Raw genomic sequence first — 17455 nt, 5'->3', positions numbered from 1 at the left:
GTTAATTTTCTCACGGCAGGATTTACTAATGGGTTCCACACAGGCTTCGTGTCACTCCCCACAGGGGTTTTAGAATGCCCCAACTTGCAGTCGGCACTCACAGACCCAGACAGTATATGCGAACTGTTACACAAAGAAATTTCAAATGGTTTTATGATAGGCCCATTCTCTACTCCTCCTTTCACTTCCTGGAGGACAAACCCACTAGGTATCGCCACAGGCAAATACAACAACAAAAAGCGTTTGATCATTGACTTCTCTGCTCCACACTCGTCCCCAACTCCTAGCCTTAATGCTCTGATTCCTTCAGAGGACTTTTCCCTGCAATACGCCAGGATTGACGATGCCATCCAAGCAATAATTCATGCCGGCAGGGCGGCTTGGTTAAGTAAATCAGACATCACAAACGCCTTTAAACTGCTCCCCATCCACCAGTCACTCTGGCATCTGCATGGAGTTAAGTGGGAAGGAAGCTACTATTTCGCAACAAGACTGACCTTCGGATCTAAAAGTAGCCCCAAGTTATTTGATATATTTGCCGAAACTTTAACCTGGCTCCTACTCAACTCATGCAGATGTCCAGTAGTCATTCACTACCTAGACGACTTCCTAACCATCGAACCTCACCAACACACACCCCACAGCCTACAGCACATGCTCACTCTTTTCAAAGACTTAGGAGTCCCCGTTGCACAAGACAAAACTGAAGGTCCCAACACAACTATCACATTCCTGGGTATTACACTCGATTCAGTTTCTATGCAAGCCAGCCTGCCTCAAGAGAAAGTAGACCGGATACTTTCTTACATAAACACTTGCACGTCACAAGGCACTTGCACTAGGAAACAACTGCAATCACTACTCGGTTCACTAAACTTTGCCATGAGAATTATTCCTCAGGGTAGATCCTTCATATCCAGAATCCTCTCTCTGTTACACGGCCTACCCGACGACGACTCCACGACTTCCCTTAACGATTCGGCTAGAGCCGATCTGCAAATGTGGCAGCTATTCCTATCTTCTTGGAATGGCAGGTCCCTGTTTGTTCCACCCATATCTGACGATTCCCCTGTTATTTGGACCGATACTTCAGGTGCGTTAGGGTATGCAGCCATTTTCGGTGATGAGTGGCTATATGACTCTTGGCCAGTTGAGACCACCTCTCTCGAAAATTTCAATAACACCTCCGCTCTTTTTGAAATTTATCCTATTGTAGCAGCCGCACACGTCTGGGGTAAAGAATGGAGTGGTCAGTCAGTCACGTGTTTTTCAGATAACATAGCTACCTGTGATATAGTGAACAAAGGCCGCTCTCAATCACTAACAATTATGAAATTAATAAGGAGACTAACCTGGCTGGCGGCTAACCTACAATTCTGTATTACTTGTTATCACGTTCCGGGTGTTCAAAATAACGCTGCTGATGCTCTTTCACGTTTAAATTTACAGGAATTTTTCAAGTATCACCCAACAGCAAACCCGCAACCCAGGGCGGCACCAAGCTTCCCAGAACTAATTATGATATAAGTTCTCTCTTACAGCATAGTAAATTTCTCGCTCAGGCAGGCCTGTCAACTAACACAAGGAAAGCCTACTCTAGAGCTTACAAATTGTTTAAAGATTTTGTTCGGGATTATCACATAATAAATGTTTTTTCTGTTGAAACTGTTGTTGCGTTCACATCTTTTTGCCATATTTCTCTTAAATTAGCATACAACACTATCAAACTCTACTTAACAGGCATACAACACTACATGTTAACCAACCATCCCAACAAAACTCCATTTCTTACGTCTTACCCAGTTAAAAGCATATTAAGAGGGGTTCACAGATTATCAGCACACAATCCCATCAAAAGACTTCCCATAGACAGTAAACTTTTTAAAAGTATCTCCGATGTTCTCGACACAACCCCTTTTGAACACACCACAAACTTAATTATAAAATCAGCAGCTTACTTGGCTTTCTACGGCTTTTTTAGACCAAAAGAGTTCTCAGTGGAAAAAGCAACCGATTCTGAGCTTTGCCTCCAAAAGAAACACCTACACAAAGAACAAGACCACTATGTCTTATCCATTTCCCATACTAAAACTAGCCAAACAGGTCCTCCGGTAGAAATTAAATACTATCCTACCTTTACCAAATGGTGTCCTATACCACTTTTAGATAGTCTAGTGAGGTCCCAAATCACTTCCAACCCAGCTAGTCCACTATTGGCCATTCAAGGGAAACCCCTAACAACCAAGCAGTTTATGTATTACATTCGTACTCTATTACTCAGGCTTGGACATAACCCACACGCATTCACGGGTAATTCCTTTCGCATTGGTGCCGCTTCAGCTGCCTCAGGTAACCACGTACCGACACACATCATTAAAAACATGGGAAGATGGAAGTCTTCTGCAAACAATAGGTACATTCCTAACCCTGAAAGTGAAATAAGAATGGCTTTCCATAATATGTCTAAATAAAGTTTGTATTTAAATAAACTTGTATGAATTATCAAGAAATCGCTTCTAATCATTTTTGCCCTCTTTTACAGGACTAACCTCACGGCACACCTTTTACCTTTTACGGCACCTTTTACGGCACACCTCAACTGACTTGCTAGTACTAATACTGCTTCTTTTTATTATCAATGTCTAACGTCCTCGTAATGTGCCGTACACAAATAGAAGGCTTGGCCTGGAATTGTGGGAGGTACAACTTGCCCTATATAAACGTAATACTATCCTACTACCTGTCAGCGACGATCCCGGAAGTGCCCCTCCCACCGCACCCTCAATTTATTATTTCTCCTAGGTGGGCCCTCTTTTACAGGCCTAACCTCACGTCAGTTTCGGCACACCTCAACTGACTTGCTAGTACTAATACTGCTTCTTTTTATTATCATTGTCTATCGTCCTCGTAATGTGCCGTACACAAATATATATATATATATATATTGCCTTTAGACATAATGGTCATTTTATATGTTCGCATAAAGTAACTTAACAAGTTACTATAACCCTTTTGAGAGGGGGATCCTTCCAGTGTAACATGCCCTCCTGGGCACTATGAGGCAGTGGCGGATCCAGAGACTGATCTTGGGAGGGGCACTTGTAGATTATTTAAAGAAATAATCCATGCACTATAACCACTTTAACTATGTGTAGTGGTTATGGTGCCAGAGTAAGTAAGTGTTAAAGACGTTTAAGAACAGTTTGACAAACTTACCTGTCGTCTGCTGTGATATGGGGCTGTAGTAAGGAATAGGAGCAGTGGTGTGTGAGTGGTGCAATGTGTGAGGGGTGCAGTGTGTGTGAAAGGTTCAGTGTATGTGTGTGTGGGAGGTGTAGTGTGTGAATGTGTAGTGTGTGTGTGTAGAGCAATGTGTGTATGGGGGCAATGTGTGTATGGGTCACTGTGTATGTGTGTGGGGGGCAGTGTATGTATGGGTGGGCAGTGTATGTGTGTGTGACAGTGTATGTATATGTGGGGCAATGTGTGTATGGAGGGCAGTGTGTGAATGTGTATGGTGTATGTGTGTGTGGGGCAATTTGTGTATGGGACAGTGTGTGAATGTGTATGGTGTGTTTTGTTTTGTAGCCATACCATGGCAAGGGCTTGTCCTGCTGCAAATGCAATTCTGCTATTTTTTTCATTTTATTTTATTTTAGGCCATTAAAGCCTCTACACGCTTTAACAGCAAAAAGGAGTAAGGGTTAATGGTTGCTCAAACAACTTGGTTTGTAACTTCTGAATATCGGCCCTATAGAGGACTCCTTTGGGCAATCCTCGTCACATTTGTACGTATGTACCTATTTATGTGCACAGTGTCCAGCAATAATCAAGACTCAGCAATTTAAACACACAATTGTGAGAATTAAATAAAACTGAGTAGCCCCATATATACCCAGCTCTACATGGTTTTAATTTAACAAGCGATAGGGAAAACGTTAGTTAGAGCCTGGTGGTCTCAGTAGAACTTATTTAGAGACATTCTGGTGATGACGAGCTTCTTTTATGATGAAAAATCATAAGTGATGAGCAAATTCTCATTTTTTTTCTCTTATCCACAGATAACACACCAGAGGAAGTGGCTGAGATGTTCTCTGCTACCCTGGCAGCTAATATTGAAGCGGCTGACCCAGATAAAAAAGGGGAAGGTAGGAGAATTAGTATTCAAAGTCTCTCTTTTGTTTTTCATTTTCCAAGTTGCCTCATTTCTAACTCTGTATTTGTAAGTCTTAGAGTGTGCGAAAGTACTATTTATCTCCTCTTTTCGTGCAGTTGATCCATACAGTCTTATTCCTTCTATTCATATTTTACTCTGAATATCACTAATATTGTAATGTTCCCTCTGCTGACATATATCTTTGCTTTTTGCCAACCTCCCCCAAATTTCTAATGTTCTCATATTCCCCCACCAGATATCAGCAAACGAAAACTTCGTATAAAGAAGGGAGATCCCATGAATATATTTATTATCCTGGATGCATCAAAAAGTGTTAAAAAAGAAGACTTTAATACTGCCAAGGAGAGCAGCATAACGTTCATAGAGAAGGTATACTGGCAGAGTAACACTGTATCACAGACTGGGTGTGTTAGTCTCTAACGTTTCTGAAGATTCTATCACTCAGCAATAACCTGCATTTGTGCAGCAGGTGGGAAGTATAAATATGGGAGATTGTGGGATTGCAGTGTCTTTACTTAGAATCAGCAGAAATGGACATTAGGGAACCACCACATACCTGAACCATGTAACCCCAATCCACACATTAAATAGAGTAAACACATATTGCATTCACAGTTGAAGATCACACAATGATACTGCTGGTATGCTATCTGTACCCAGCAAAGCCAGATCATTACATGATGTTAATACGATCACAATCACACGTTAGACATTATTGGATCAGAGAAAATGCACCCTATAGCTTATTGTAACAAACACACAAAATGAAATCCTGCGCTCAAACTCCCATCACTCCTGGGCAGCAGCAGTGGCTATAGTTTCCACCACCCAGATACATAAACCCCCCCCTTTGCACTCCATCTCTCTCTTAGCACATTTAAATAATGGGAGGTTTTTAGCGTCACACCAATGGCCATTAAAGTGTAAGCTCACCTGCACCACATGCTACACATGCTACACTAACAATTCAACTTTGCTTTCAGATAAAAGGCAAAATCTGTAATGACACACGGAAAGGGTATTGGGAAAAGTGAATAGTGAATTCCTTCCATTCAGTGTTAAACCAGTTTTAATGTTGTAATGCTAAACAAGAGTCCACAACAGCCAATCCCCTCTATGGGAAACATTAGCCTTCGCTTCAACCTCTGTCAATGGCTGAGAGTGTCAACTGACAAATTACATCCTATACAGAAAATGCACAAACAAGCGTGTGAACAAAACCCAGCGAAAAAATATGAATATTAGCAGACAGGAACTTCCCTGTATTAGGTGAAGAATCCAGATGAATCCCCAAAGACTTCCTCCTGTCTTCAGCAAAACGTATACATACAAAATAGGAGATAATCTGCTAAATAGAGAGTAAATAACATAGCATATAACTGTGTGGAGATGAATCACATAAATGGTGTTAACAAGTGGCCACTCACAGATTTACACTTGTTAAACAGCCTTGAATAAAACTCCTTCTTCTATTCAAATGGATTCTTCCATCATCACACTGCCAGAGTAAGGTATACAATGTATTTAATAACTTACATAGAAGTATAAAACAATCAGCAATCACCACTGGGCGTCCTACGCGTTTCGTCCTGGATTTGGACTTCCTCAGGGACTTGGTGAGTAGTGAGCACAGAATTCAATAACAATCGTTCCTTACACCCTATCACAGGGCTCATTGCTGGTATGAATTGATATGGCTAGAATAAAGAGTGTAATCTCTGCCTTGCCAGTAGGGGGCGCACTGTGAGTGGCCAGGGAACCCTAACTAAACTAGTCAAAAAATGGTTTAAAGGAACCCTATAGTCACCTAAATTACTTTAGCTAAATAAAGCAGTTTTAGTGTATAGATCATTCCCCGCAATTTCACTGCTCAATTCACTGTCATTTAGGAGTTAAATCACTTTGTTTCTGTTTATGCAGCCCTAGCCACACCTCCCCTGGCTATGATTGACAGAGCCTGCATGAAAAAAAAACTGGTTTCACTTTCAAACAGATGTAATTTACCTTAAACAATGGTATCTCAATCTCTAAATTGAACTTTAATCACATACAGGAGGCTCTTGCAGGGTCTAGCAAGCTATTAACATAGCAGGGGATAAGAAAATCTTAATTAAACAGAACTTGCAATAAAGAAAGTCTAAAAAGGGCTCTCTTTACAGGAAGTGTTTATGGAAGGCTGTGCAAGTCACATGCAGGGAGGTGTGACTAGGGTTCATAAACAAAGGGATTTAACTCCTAAATGGCAGAGGTTTGAGCAGTGAGGCTGCAGGGGCATGTTCTATACACCAAAACTGCTTCATTAAGCTAAAGTTGTTCAGGTGACTATAGTGTCCCTTTAACACTGAATAGAGTGACTGAGCCAGGAGATTCGAGGTACTATAACTAATTCAATGAGATGGTTATAGTGCCTGCAGTGTTTTTTTTTTTTTTTTGTACAATCTTGAAGTAAAGAGTTTATAAAAAAAAAAAAAATTAGAATAAAGAATCCACACTGTGCAGGTCTAATTACAGCTTTTGCTGCAGATAAACAGTATATTTCTTCCATGTTATTCATTCACGCCACGATTTGCCCATCAGTTTGTCCAAGCACTTACGGACAGCCGGTGGGTGTAGCTGAACAGGGGCCCGGTCAGAAAGACGGTAAGAGAGCTGCTGCCGACCTCACACACCAGCGGCCAGCCAGCAATTTACGATGCACAATTTTTGTACTCTATGTCAAAGGGTTCCACTGGAAAAGTTAATTGGGAACCCCTGCTCTAGATTAAACAGGGCGTATGTCAGGGTAGTTACTTCTGTAATGACAAAAACACATGTACACGATATCTTAAATATCATTTGAACACCTTAAAGAGACATAAACTGCAATGTCCCTATGGTTAATTGTGTACCTGTCACCTATTAGCAGCATCAATGCATTTGACTGTATATAAATCACTGTCTGATTTTATAAATTATTGGCAGGTTTCCAGCTTTGATATCAAACCCCGATACGCAATTATCTCTTATGCTTCTGAGGCAATCCCAGTTGTCCGTCTGTCTGACGAAGAGAGTCTGGAAGCAGATAAAGTGATAGACAAACTGGATGAGTTTAAGTATGGAGGTTAGTACTGTGCGATTTCCTTTAGTAATGTATAGCATACTGTGTCAGTCCATGTTATACAGAGGTAAATTATATTATACCAGGAACTAAATGAAGAGAGACACTCTACTCAGGGTTGGTGACACAACTTTTGCTACGCAGGCAAAGATGCATTTTTCTGTTCTCCCTTCTGCAAATAAAGCAAACAAAAACCATCTTCACCTGTGTGTCTCTTAACCCCCCTTTTAAACTTCTTACTCCCTTTTGTGTTTCTCATCCACTTTTTTGATTGTATTTGCCGCTCTAGTGTCTTTCCCCCGATTTTCACCTTTGTGTGTCTTACACCCCCCCTCGTGTGTTTGAACCCCCCCCCCCCCTTGTGTATCTCTTACTCCAAACCTTTGTGTATCTCTGACTTTCTCTCAGCCCCTTTGTTGGTCTCTCCCCCCAGCTCCTCTGTGTGTCTCTTCTCCCCTCTAACCCATCTGTGTGTCTCTTTCTCCCTCCAGCCCCTCTGTGTGTCTCTTTCTCCCTCCAGCCCCTCTGTGTGTCTCTTTCTCCCTCCAGCCCCTCTGTGTGTCTCTTCTCCCCCCAAACCCCTATGTGTGTCTCTCTCTTACTTATGGACTGGTTTCTATGTAAAGAGAAAAAAGGTTAACAAGCACAAAATCTCAATACATCCTGTAGAAAAATGTGAATAGTATGGATATGTCACTAAAGAAAATCTCAAGACATCTCAACAATCAATAAAAAGAAATCTAAAGGCCAGAGACATGATAACAAAAAAATATGAATCTTTATATAAGTAAAGTGCATGTTTTCTTCAAATACAGAATTCACATATCAAAAATTAATTTAAAACTTTAGAGCAAAATTAGGATCCACACTCGCTCATAGACTTACATTAAGATAGACACACCATACAGTCAACCATAGACTTCCACTGATATAGCAAACATCCTACATTCACCCATATACTTCTATTGAGATAGCAAACACCCTACATTCACCAATAGGCTTCCATTGAAACAGCAAACATTCTGCATTCACTCACAGACGTCTATTGAGGTAGCAAACATCGTACATTCACCCATAGACTTCCATTGAGATAGCAAACATCCTACATCCACCCATAGACATCCATTGAGATAGCAAACATCCTACATCCACGCATAGACATCCATTGAGATAGCAAACATCCTACATTCACCCATAGACATCCATTGAGATAGCAAACATCCTACATTCACCCACAGACTTCCATTGAGATAGCAAACATCCTACATTCACCCATATACTTCTATTGAGATAGCAGACATTCACCCATAGACTTCTATTGTGAGAGCAGACATTTTACATTCACCCATAGACTTCTAGTGAGATAGCAGACATCCTACATTCACCCATAGACTTCTATTGAGATAGCAGACATTCACCCATAGACTTCTATTGAGATAGCAGACATCCTACATTCACCCATAGACTTCTATTGAGATAGCAGACATTTTACATTCACTTCTATTGAGATAGCAAACATCCTACATTCACCCACAGACTTCTATTGAGATAGCAGACATTCACCCATAGACTTCTATTGTGAGAGCAGACATTCACCCATAGACTTCTATTGAGATAGCAGACATTCACCTATAGACTTCTATTGTGAGAGCAGACATTCACCCATAGACTTCTATTGTGAGAGCAGACATTTTACATTCACCCATAGACTTCTATTGAGATAGCAGACATCCTACATTCACCCATAGACTTCTATTGAGATAGCAGACATTTTACATTCACTTCTATTGAGATAGCAGACATCCTACATTCACCCATAGACTTCTATTGCAATAGCAAACATTATAAATCCACCTATTACCATAATTATGGTAGCCTACAATAGGCTGTTAAGGAAATTAAAAATATAGGAAAAATAAAAAACTTGTATTTTAGGATTCTCGATTAGAAAGAAGGGTACTGAGCTCGGATTTAACCAAGTCAAATTTTCACTCAGTCCTGCTGCTATAACTCTATATTAGAATCCGTTAATAAAAACAAAATTAAAAATAGAACAATGTTTCCAACTGCTCTTATCTGTCTCACCTTTTCAGCCCATGGAGATATGAAGGGAACTAACACCAGATCTGCCTTTCGTAGTCTATATGAGATGTTGGTTTTGCAGGAGCTGAGAGAGAAAGCTCAATTCATGAAGACCCGAAATGTCATTCTGCTCTTTACAGATGGTAACACACCTCCTATAGTTATCAATCAAGTAACGAATGGCTACAGCAGTGTCTGATACAGCATGTTACACCAACACCCACAATGATTTCCAAACCGTACCATTCACCACTACCTGGCTTTCAATCTTTGAATTTTAAAAGCACATTAACAGGGAATATATACCACAGTTAGACATCAACTCTTACTAACAAGCCTCCACCTAGTTTTTATAGATAACCAATAATAAATACTGCACTCCAGGGCCCTTTAAACAATTATCTCAGATCACTTGTCTCCGAGTGAGCAGCTCTGAGTAGAACAAAGCTGGATAAGAGTTCTGGGCTGCTAATATCAGTTCTGTGCATAAAAGACATCCGTCATCAGCACACATAGCCTGCTGGTAATTAACAACCAATGACAGCACACCCCTCACTGTGGGTGCCTTGGTCTTTCCTCAGCCCAGCCTCCAGGACAACCAATCCCCTGTTGCGAGGGAAATTTAATTTTAAAAATTATATAGGACAAACTAAATATTTATCTTGGTTACTAGAATAATTCTTGTATTTTACTTAATGCAGAGAGTGCCACATTACATTTTTTGTTCTTTTTTTATATTCAAAGTACCTCACATAATTATTCATTCCCTCCCCACCGATATTTTGTTAAATTCAGCCTGGAATTTAAATAAATATAACTGAAATGTTTACAATTTTATTTGCACACTATAATTAACACTTTAAAGGGGCAAAGCCTGTTTTATTGTAATGAAAACAATAACATGAAATTAACTTGTTTGATGCACAATTCTCTTTACCCACGGGTACTCAACTCAGATCAAACCTCCTCTAAACTCTCAGATGCCTAATTACACCGCTTACTGTTTGTCTTTTCAGGAAAGTATAATATGGGTGGACATCCTAAGGTGGAGCTAGACAAAATCAAACTTTTCCTGGAAATTGGAAAACCACGGGAAGACTTTCTGGGTATGAAAAGAATCATGTGCCAACAATCGTATAATACTATGTATTCTATGCGGAATATTATATAAAATCTACCATGTAAGATACAATTGCACAGCCACTATGTGTATAATACAATAACACAAAAACCGTATACTGTACAATAAAATATATAATATAAACTATACCTCATGCAATAAAATATAGTATATAAACTATGCTTCATACAGTAAAATATATTATATAAACTGTGCATTGTACAAATAAATATATTATATAAACAATACCTCATACAATAAAAGGAAAGACAAATATGTTGATAGGGCCTGATGGAATACACCCAAAGTTATTAAAAGGGGTTAGTGGTGTACTAGCAAAACCGTTAACGGATTTATTTAATCAGTCATTAACAGGAGTAGACCCAGAAGATTGGAAATTAGCAAAGTTGTGCCAATTCACAAGAAAGGTAGTAGGGAGCATCTGGGCAACTATAGGCCAGCGAGCCTTACTTCAGTAGTGGGCAAAGAAATGAAAACCATGTTAAAGGATAGGATTGTTGAACATCTAAAATCACATGGATTTCAAGATCAGAGACAACATGGGTTTACTTTAGGGAGATCATGTCAAACTAATCTTATTGATTTTTTTTGATTGGGTAACTAAAATTATAGATCAGGGTGGTGCAGTAGACATTGCTTACCTAGATTTCAGTAAGGCTTTTGACACTGTTGCACATAGAAGGCTTATCAATAAACTGCAATCTTTAAGTTTGGATTCCAATATTGTTGAATGGGTAAGGCAGTGGCTAAATGACAGGCAACAGAGGGTTGTAGTCAATGGAGTATATTTGAAGCTTGGGCTTGTCACCAGTGGGGTACCTCAGGGGTATGTACTCATTCTCTTGAATATTTTTATTAGTGATATTGCAGAAGGTCTTGATGGTAAGGTCAAAAGGTAAAATGTCTTTTTGCTGATGATACTAAGATATGTAACAGGGTTGATGTTCCAGGAGGGATAAGCCAAATGGCAAATGATTTAAGAAAACTAGAAAAATGGTCAGAGTTGTGGCAACTGACATTTAATGTCTTAAGGACAGAGTATAGAAATTTTGATAGAGTCCTAACCTCAACATCTGAGCACAAGGATTTAGGAGTAAATATTTTAGATGACCTAAAGGTAGGCAGACAATGTAATAGAGCCAAAGAAAATGCTAGCAGAATGCTTGGTTGTACAAGTAGAGGTATTAGCAGTAGAAAGAGGGAAGTGCTCATGTCAAAACTGATTCATAGATTGCAAGGTAAAATTTACCAGGAAAGGTTAAAGGATCTTAACATGTATAGCTTGGAGGAAAGACGAGACATGGGGGATATGATAGAAACATTTAAATACATAAAGGGAATCAACACAGTAAAGGAGGAGACTATATTTAAAAGAAGAAAAACTACCACAACAAGAGGACAGTCTTAAATTAGAGGGACAAAGGTTTAAAAATAATATCAGGAAGTATTACTTTACTGAGAGGGTAGTGGATGCATGGAATAGCCTTCCAGCTGAAGTGGTAGAGGTTAACACAGTAAAGGAGTTTAAGCATGCGTGGGATAGGCATAAGGCTATCCTATATATAAGATTAGGCCAAAGACTAATGAAAGTATTTAGAAAATTGGGCAGACTAGATGGGCCGAATGGTTCTTATCTGCCGTCACATTCTATGTTTTTACAATAAAACATTATATAAACCATGCCTCATAAAATTGTGTAACATAGACACATTGTGTATATTATATAAACCATACTGTGGTGGAATCTCGGTAAAAATAAATTTAGTAGGCCGAGATTACCACGTGGCATGTGTACGTGCATATGCTGACGTATCGATCAGTTGGTTGCACGAGGCAAGATACGATCAGTAGTGTACGGAGCATGTGCAAGAATACAGGATATAGTATTCCCCCTCCTCCATTGTGCTGGACAAGCCATGCGGTCAAACAGGAAGTTAATTCTTATTGTGTTGATTGGTTAAGAGAATGTGCGGGTGGAGCTTAATATGGGAGGAGTTATATGCCTATATAAGGAGCCTGCACTATTGTCCGGGGCTCAGAACTTGCTGTATTTTGGTGACATTAGTCCCTCTGAGTCCCGATCGGTGATCCAATAAAGAATCTCTTCCTTCCTGAAGAAACCTGTGTCCATCTCTCTGTGCTTGGCTTCCGTCAGTTTCTCCGGTATCATTTGGTGCATTGGCCGGGAAACTCATCGTTCAACGGTAGCTGAGAGGCAGAGGCGTGAGACGGTCTATCTTTGCCCACGTTCTCTACGGCTGCACCCCTGAACTTCTGCGTGGACCTCCCTTCGTCTCGGCGCCACTGGGCCGTTGTCCAGGAGATCATCGGCCTCTACGTGAGAAGTGCTGGGGTGTCCCCGTCGATGAGTGTGAACTCAGGTTCAGGAACGAGGAGGTAAGACAACTGCTGTTTTAGACGGCAGGACCCACTAGGGGTATACCGATTGTGCGGTAGGCCCAAAGGGGTTTTGAATCTGTGTATCTGCCCCCTCTGTCGGAGGGAAGGAGCGAAGGCGCACCGCTCGATCGAACGCTCTTTAGTCAGACCGTTTGATTTGGTTAGTCAGGCGGGGTCCTGGTGTAAATAGCCCTAGCCGGACACCGGTGTCTTGTCTAGACTAGCGTTCTAGGGTGTACATTTTGTTCGCTAGGTCGGAGAGACCGGGAGACTAAGCGGCGCCTGTGTAAATTCGGTTCGCTAGTTCTCATCCTATCTGGGCTAAGTGGGAAGGCGTGTAAATTTGGAACCCACTAGACTTTTGATAGTGCGACTAAGAGGCGCCTGTGTAAATTCGGTTCTCTAGCTCGCTATATATGTGGTGATTGGGCAGTGTGGCTAACCAAAACGGGTGTATATAGTTTTAGGTAGTCCATTCAAGGTACTGGCCAATAGTTTAGTTGGGAATTGTAAATGTGTTAACGATTGTTTTAGTAAAGTGTATATCTTGTTAGATAGCGCGAGCTCAGCCGTCTAGCGAGAGTGTTAATAGTGTGTTGCTGTATTATAGTGCACGGTACCATAACCCTGTATATTTACTGACACTGTATATAAGTACTAATCATTGTCGTCCATTGCATGTTTAACACCATAACCACTAATAATTGTATTGTGACCTTAACTTGTGCTTTGACCTATGCTAACCGTACTGTAACCGCTATTTGTAAAAGACGATGTTACTGGGGTGTGTTATAGACGGGTAATTCGTATATAGAGAATTATAGCGTGGGTGACTGTATAGTTACGCCAAAGGGCATAATATTGATTATATAGTGACTGGTGTAACAGCTGTGTGTGTACGGGAATTCCCTGAGTGTTTATTGTTATTGTGTACGTTTCACTTGGTAACCGTACCACGTGGTGCTGTTGCCAGAGGAAACGGGTGTGATTGGTGAATAGTACGTGTGTATAGTATTCGTTGTCGACGACGTTCCATTGTTAAGTATGGGTGCGTCGCAGTCAACGATTCCGGATCCCTTAGGTTGTATGGTGAAGAATTTTAAAAAGGGATTCAAAACTTGTGATTTTGGGGTTAAGATGTCTCCTGTGCGTTTAGTTACTTTGTGCACTAGGGAGTGGCCTACTTTGGTTGCGGCATGGCCGCCACGTGGCAGTTTGGATCTAACTCTGGTACAGCGCTTACACGTGGCTGTATCAGGTAGGCCTGAACTTTACGGCCAGTTTCCTTATATTGACTGTTGGAGACAGGCCGTAAATGACTCGCCAAAATGGCTCCAGACATGCCACGAGGAGCAGTGTCGCCTCATGGTAGCTAGGACTTGTTCGTCCACTAGGACTGGTGTTAGGCCCATTTTGGACACGCCCCCTGAGTCCGAGATCCCTTTGCCGCCCCCTTACTTTCCGTTAAGAAGAAGTGACGCAAGCGCAGGAAGCCCTGCACCCCTCCCCTCATTACCCCCATCCACTTCCGCTTCCTCCTCCAGTACAGGATCCACCCCCCCTCGTACTAAATCTCCCCTTCCGGAACCAGAACCCACCCCCATTAGAAACGAATATCCTGATTTGGCGCCACTTCAGACTTCCGGTCAAGCTTCATCTAGCTCGGCTCGAAGTGTTTTATTTACAACCTTTTCCCAAAGCCAACCTCCCACATCCCCATACCCTATCTCTCCCCGACCGGAACCCATGACTGACGCCTCTCTACGTAGCCCCATCCAAACCCGACAGTTGACTGGTGCCCAACAATTAAAGCACTATCAGATGCCTCTTCGTCTGAATCCCGGGTCAGCTTATATCGATGCCGCAGGTCAAATGGCACACGCTGACCCAGTCTTCGTATATGTCCCATTTACCACAACCGATCTTTTAAACTGGAAGACCCATAATTCCTCGTATACTGAGAAACCACAAGCTATGACTGATCTGTTCACCTCAATAGTACAGACGCATAATCCGACATGGGCTGATTGCCAGCAGTTACTAATGACTTTATTTAACAATGAGGAAAGGACAAGAATAAATCAAGCAGCCATAAAAGCACTAGAGGATAGAGCCCGTGCTTTGAACCAAGCTAATCCAGCAGCATGGGCCGCAACACATTATCCCAATACTGATCCCGATTGGAACGTAAATGGTGCTGATATGGTTCAACTCAGAGCCTATAGAGACGCTATAATTGCTGGCATGAAAGCAGGAGGAAAGAAAGCCATTAACATGTCGAAGACAGTTGAGGTGATTCAGAAAAGTGATGAAGCGCCCAGTGTCTTTTATGACCGATTATTGGAGGCATACCGCTTGTATACCCCCTTTAATCCGGAAGACGCAGACAATTCCCGAATGGTTAACTCCGCCTTTGTCAGCCAAGCATACGGAGATATTAAGCGCAAGCTACAAAAGTTAGAAGGGTTTGCAGGTATGTCCATCACCCAACTAATGGAGGTAGCAAATAAGGTCTATATGAACAGGGATACAGAAAGTAAGAAAGAGGAAGAGCGCAAGATGCGTAAAAAGGCTGATATGCTAGCGGTAGCGATCGCAGGCGTAGATAAACGGGGCCCAGATAGAGGCAATAATAGATGGAGTAGGGAGCCTTTGAGTAGGGATCAATGCGCGTATTGCAAGGAAGAAGGGCATTGGAGGAACGAATGTCCGCAAAGAGAGCAGTACGAGAGAGACCAACCCAGGGCAGGCTACGGAAACTTTAGAGGCAGAGCGAGAGGTAGAGGAGGCCCCGGAGGGAGTAATGGTTATAGAGGGAGTAATGGGAACAGAGGAAGTGTTAGGGAGGACAGGTATATTCCAGCAGCGCAAAGGTCCCGCGATAGAGAAGGTAGGGACTTCGTAGGATTGGCTGACACGGTCATGGAGGACTATTGATACCGACCGGGCTCCATCCCCCTTGGTCGAGCGGAGCCTATGGTCGATGTATCAATAGGGGGAAAAAGGAGTGCGTTCATGATCGACACTGGTGCTGAACATTCAGTGGTGACTAATCTAGTTGCTCCTCCATCTGGAAGGACTATTACTGTGATAGGAGCAACTGGAAGAAGTGCTGAAAAACCGGTTCTTAAAAGTCGACTCTGTACATTGGGAGGCCACGTAGTAAAACACCAATTCCTTTATATGCCTGAATGTCCAGTCCAATTGCTGGGACGTGATATGCTATCAAAATTACAAGCGCAGATTACGTTCCTACCAAATGGAACAACATCCTTAAAGTTTAATGGACCTTCAGGTATTATGACTTTATCCGTACCAAAGGAAGAAGAGTGGCGACTTTATACAGTGTTGACTAGCCAAAACCCTAGGAGTGATGAGACATTATTTAACATACCAGGAGTTTGGGCAGAGAACAACCCACCAGGACTGGCCCGCAATATTCCACCTATAAAAATTGAACTGAAACTTGGGGTTTATCCAGTAAGCCTAAGACAATACCACATCCCGCAGAAGGCTAAGAAGAACATCCAATCCTATCTGGATAAGTTCATACGGTATGGTATCCTAAAATTCTGTACTTCCCCCTGGAACACCCCATTGCTGCCTGTTCAAAAGCCTGGTACAGATGAGTATCGACCTGTGCAGGACTTGAGAGCAGTCAATGATGCGGTTGTTAGTATACATCCAGTTGTACCCAATCCATATAACCTGCTTGCTTTAATTCCGGGCGGGGCTACTTACTTCACAGTCTTAGATCTCAAAGATGCCTTCTTTTGCCTCCGAATTGCCGCAGAAAGTCAATGTATTTTCGCTTTCCAATGGGAGAATGCTGTAACGGGCTCAAAACGCCAGATGACTTGGACAAGACTGCCCCAAGGGTTTAAAAATTCACCTACCCTATTTGGTTCAGCCCTAAGTCAAGATCTATTGGATTTCGAGTCCATCCCAGGAGAGTGTGTCTTGTTGCAATATGTAGATGACTTGTTGATAGCAGCAGTTACAAAAGAAAAATGTCAGCAAGCAACGCACGATCTACTACATATTCTCTGGAAGGCAGGATACAAGGTGTCCAGAAAGAAGGCTCAGTTGTGTTTGCCAACTGTCAAGTATCTGGGATTCCATATCTCTGAAGGTCAAAGGATTATGGGGCCAGAGAGAAAAGAAGCTGTCTGCCAAATACCAATACCCAAGAATAGAAGACAAGTGCGAGAATTCTTGGGGGCAGCAGGCTTCTGTAGGATATGGATTCCCAGCTATGCGATACTAGCAAAACCTCTGTACGCAGCCATCAAAGGTACAGAGCACTACCCCTTCTTATGGACTCAAGAACAGCAAACGGCTTTTGAAGATGTGAAGAAGGCTTTGATGAGTGCCCCAGCATTAGGTCTACCTGATCACACACGACCATTCTACTTATATGTACACGAGCAAAGAAGAATGGCTGTGGGAGTATTGACACAGTACTTGGGATCATGGCAAAGACCTGTTGCCTACATGTCTAAGCAACTGGATGCAGTGGCCAGCGGACTTCCACCTTGTCTAAGAGCCGTAGCTGCAG

The 17455-nt window shown here is 41.9% G+C and overlaps 1 protein-coding gene across 1 annotated transcript in view; it reads left to right on the top strand.

Moving 5' to 3' along the window:
* Window positions 1–17455, top strand: part of LOC134573609 (uncharacterized) — a 106815-nt gene that overhangs the window by 41897 nt on the left and 47463 nt on the right. The window contains exons 13-18 of the mRNA XM_063433393.1: window positions 20–388; window positions 4062–4148; window positions 4413–4546; window positions 7139–7277; window positions 9368–9499; window positions 10373–10462. Coding sequence (XP_063289463.1) covers window positions 20–388; window positions 4062–4148; window positions 4413–4546; window positions 7139–7277; window positions 9368–9499; window positions 10373–10462 — 951 coding nt within the window. The remainder of the gene's footprint in view (window positions 1–19; window positions 389–4061; window positions 4149–4412; window positions 4547–7138; window positions 7278–9367; window positions 9500–10372; window positions 10463–17455) is intronic.

Source organism: Pelobates fuscus, chromosome 9, assembly GCF_036172605.1.
Source record: "Pelobates fuscus isolate aPelFus1 chromosome 9, aPelFus1.pri, whole genome shotgun sequence".
Lineage (NCBI taxonomy): Eukaryota > Metazoa > Chordata > Amphibia > Anura > Pelobatidae > Pelobates > Pelobates fuscus.
This window is presented reverse-complemented; position numbering and strand designations above follow the sequence as displayed.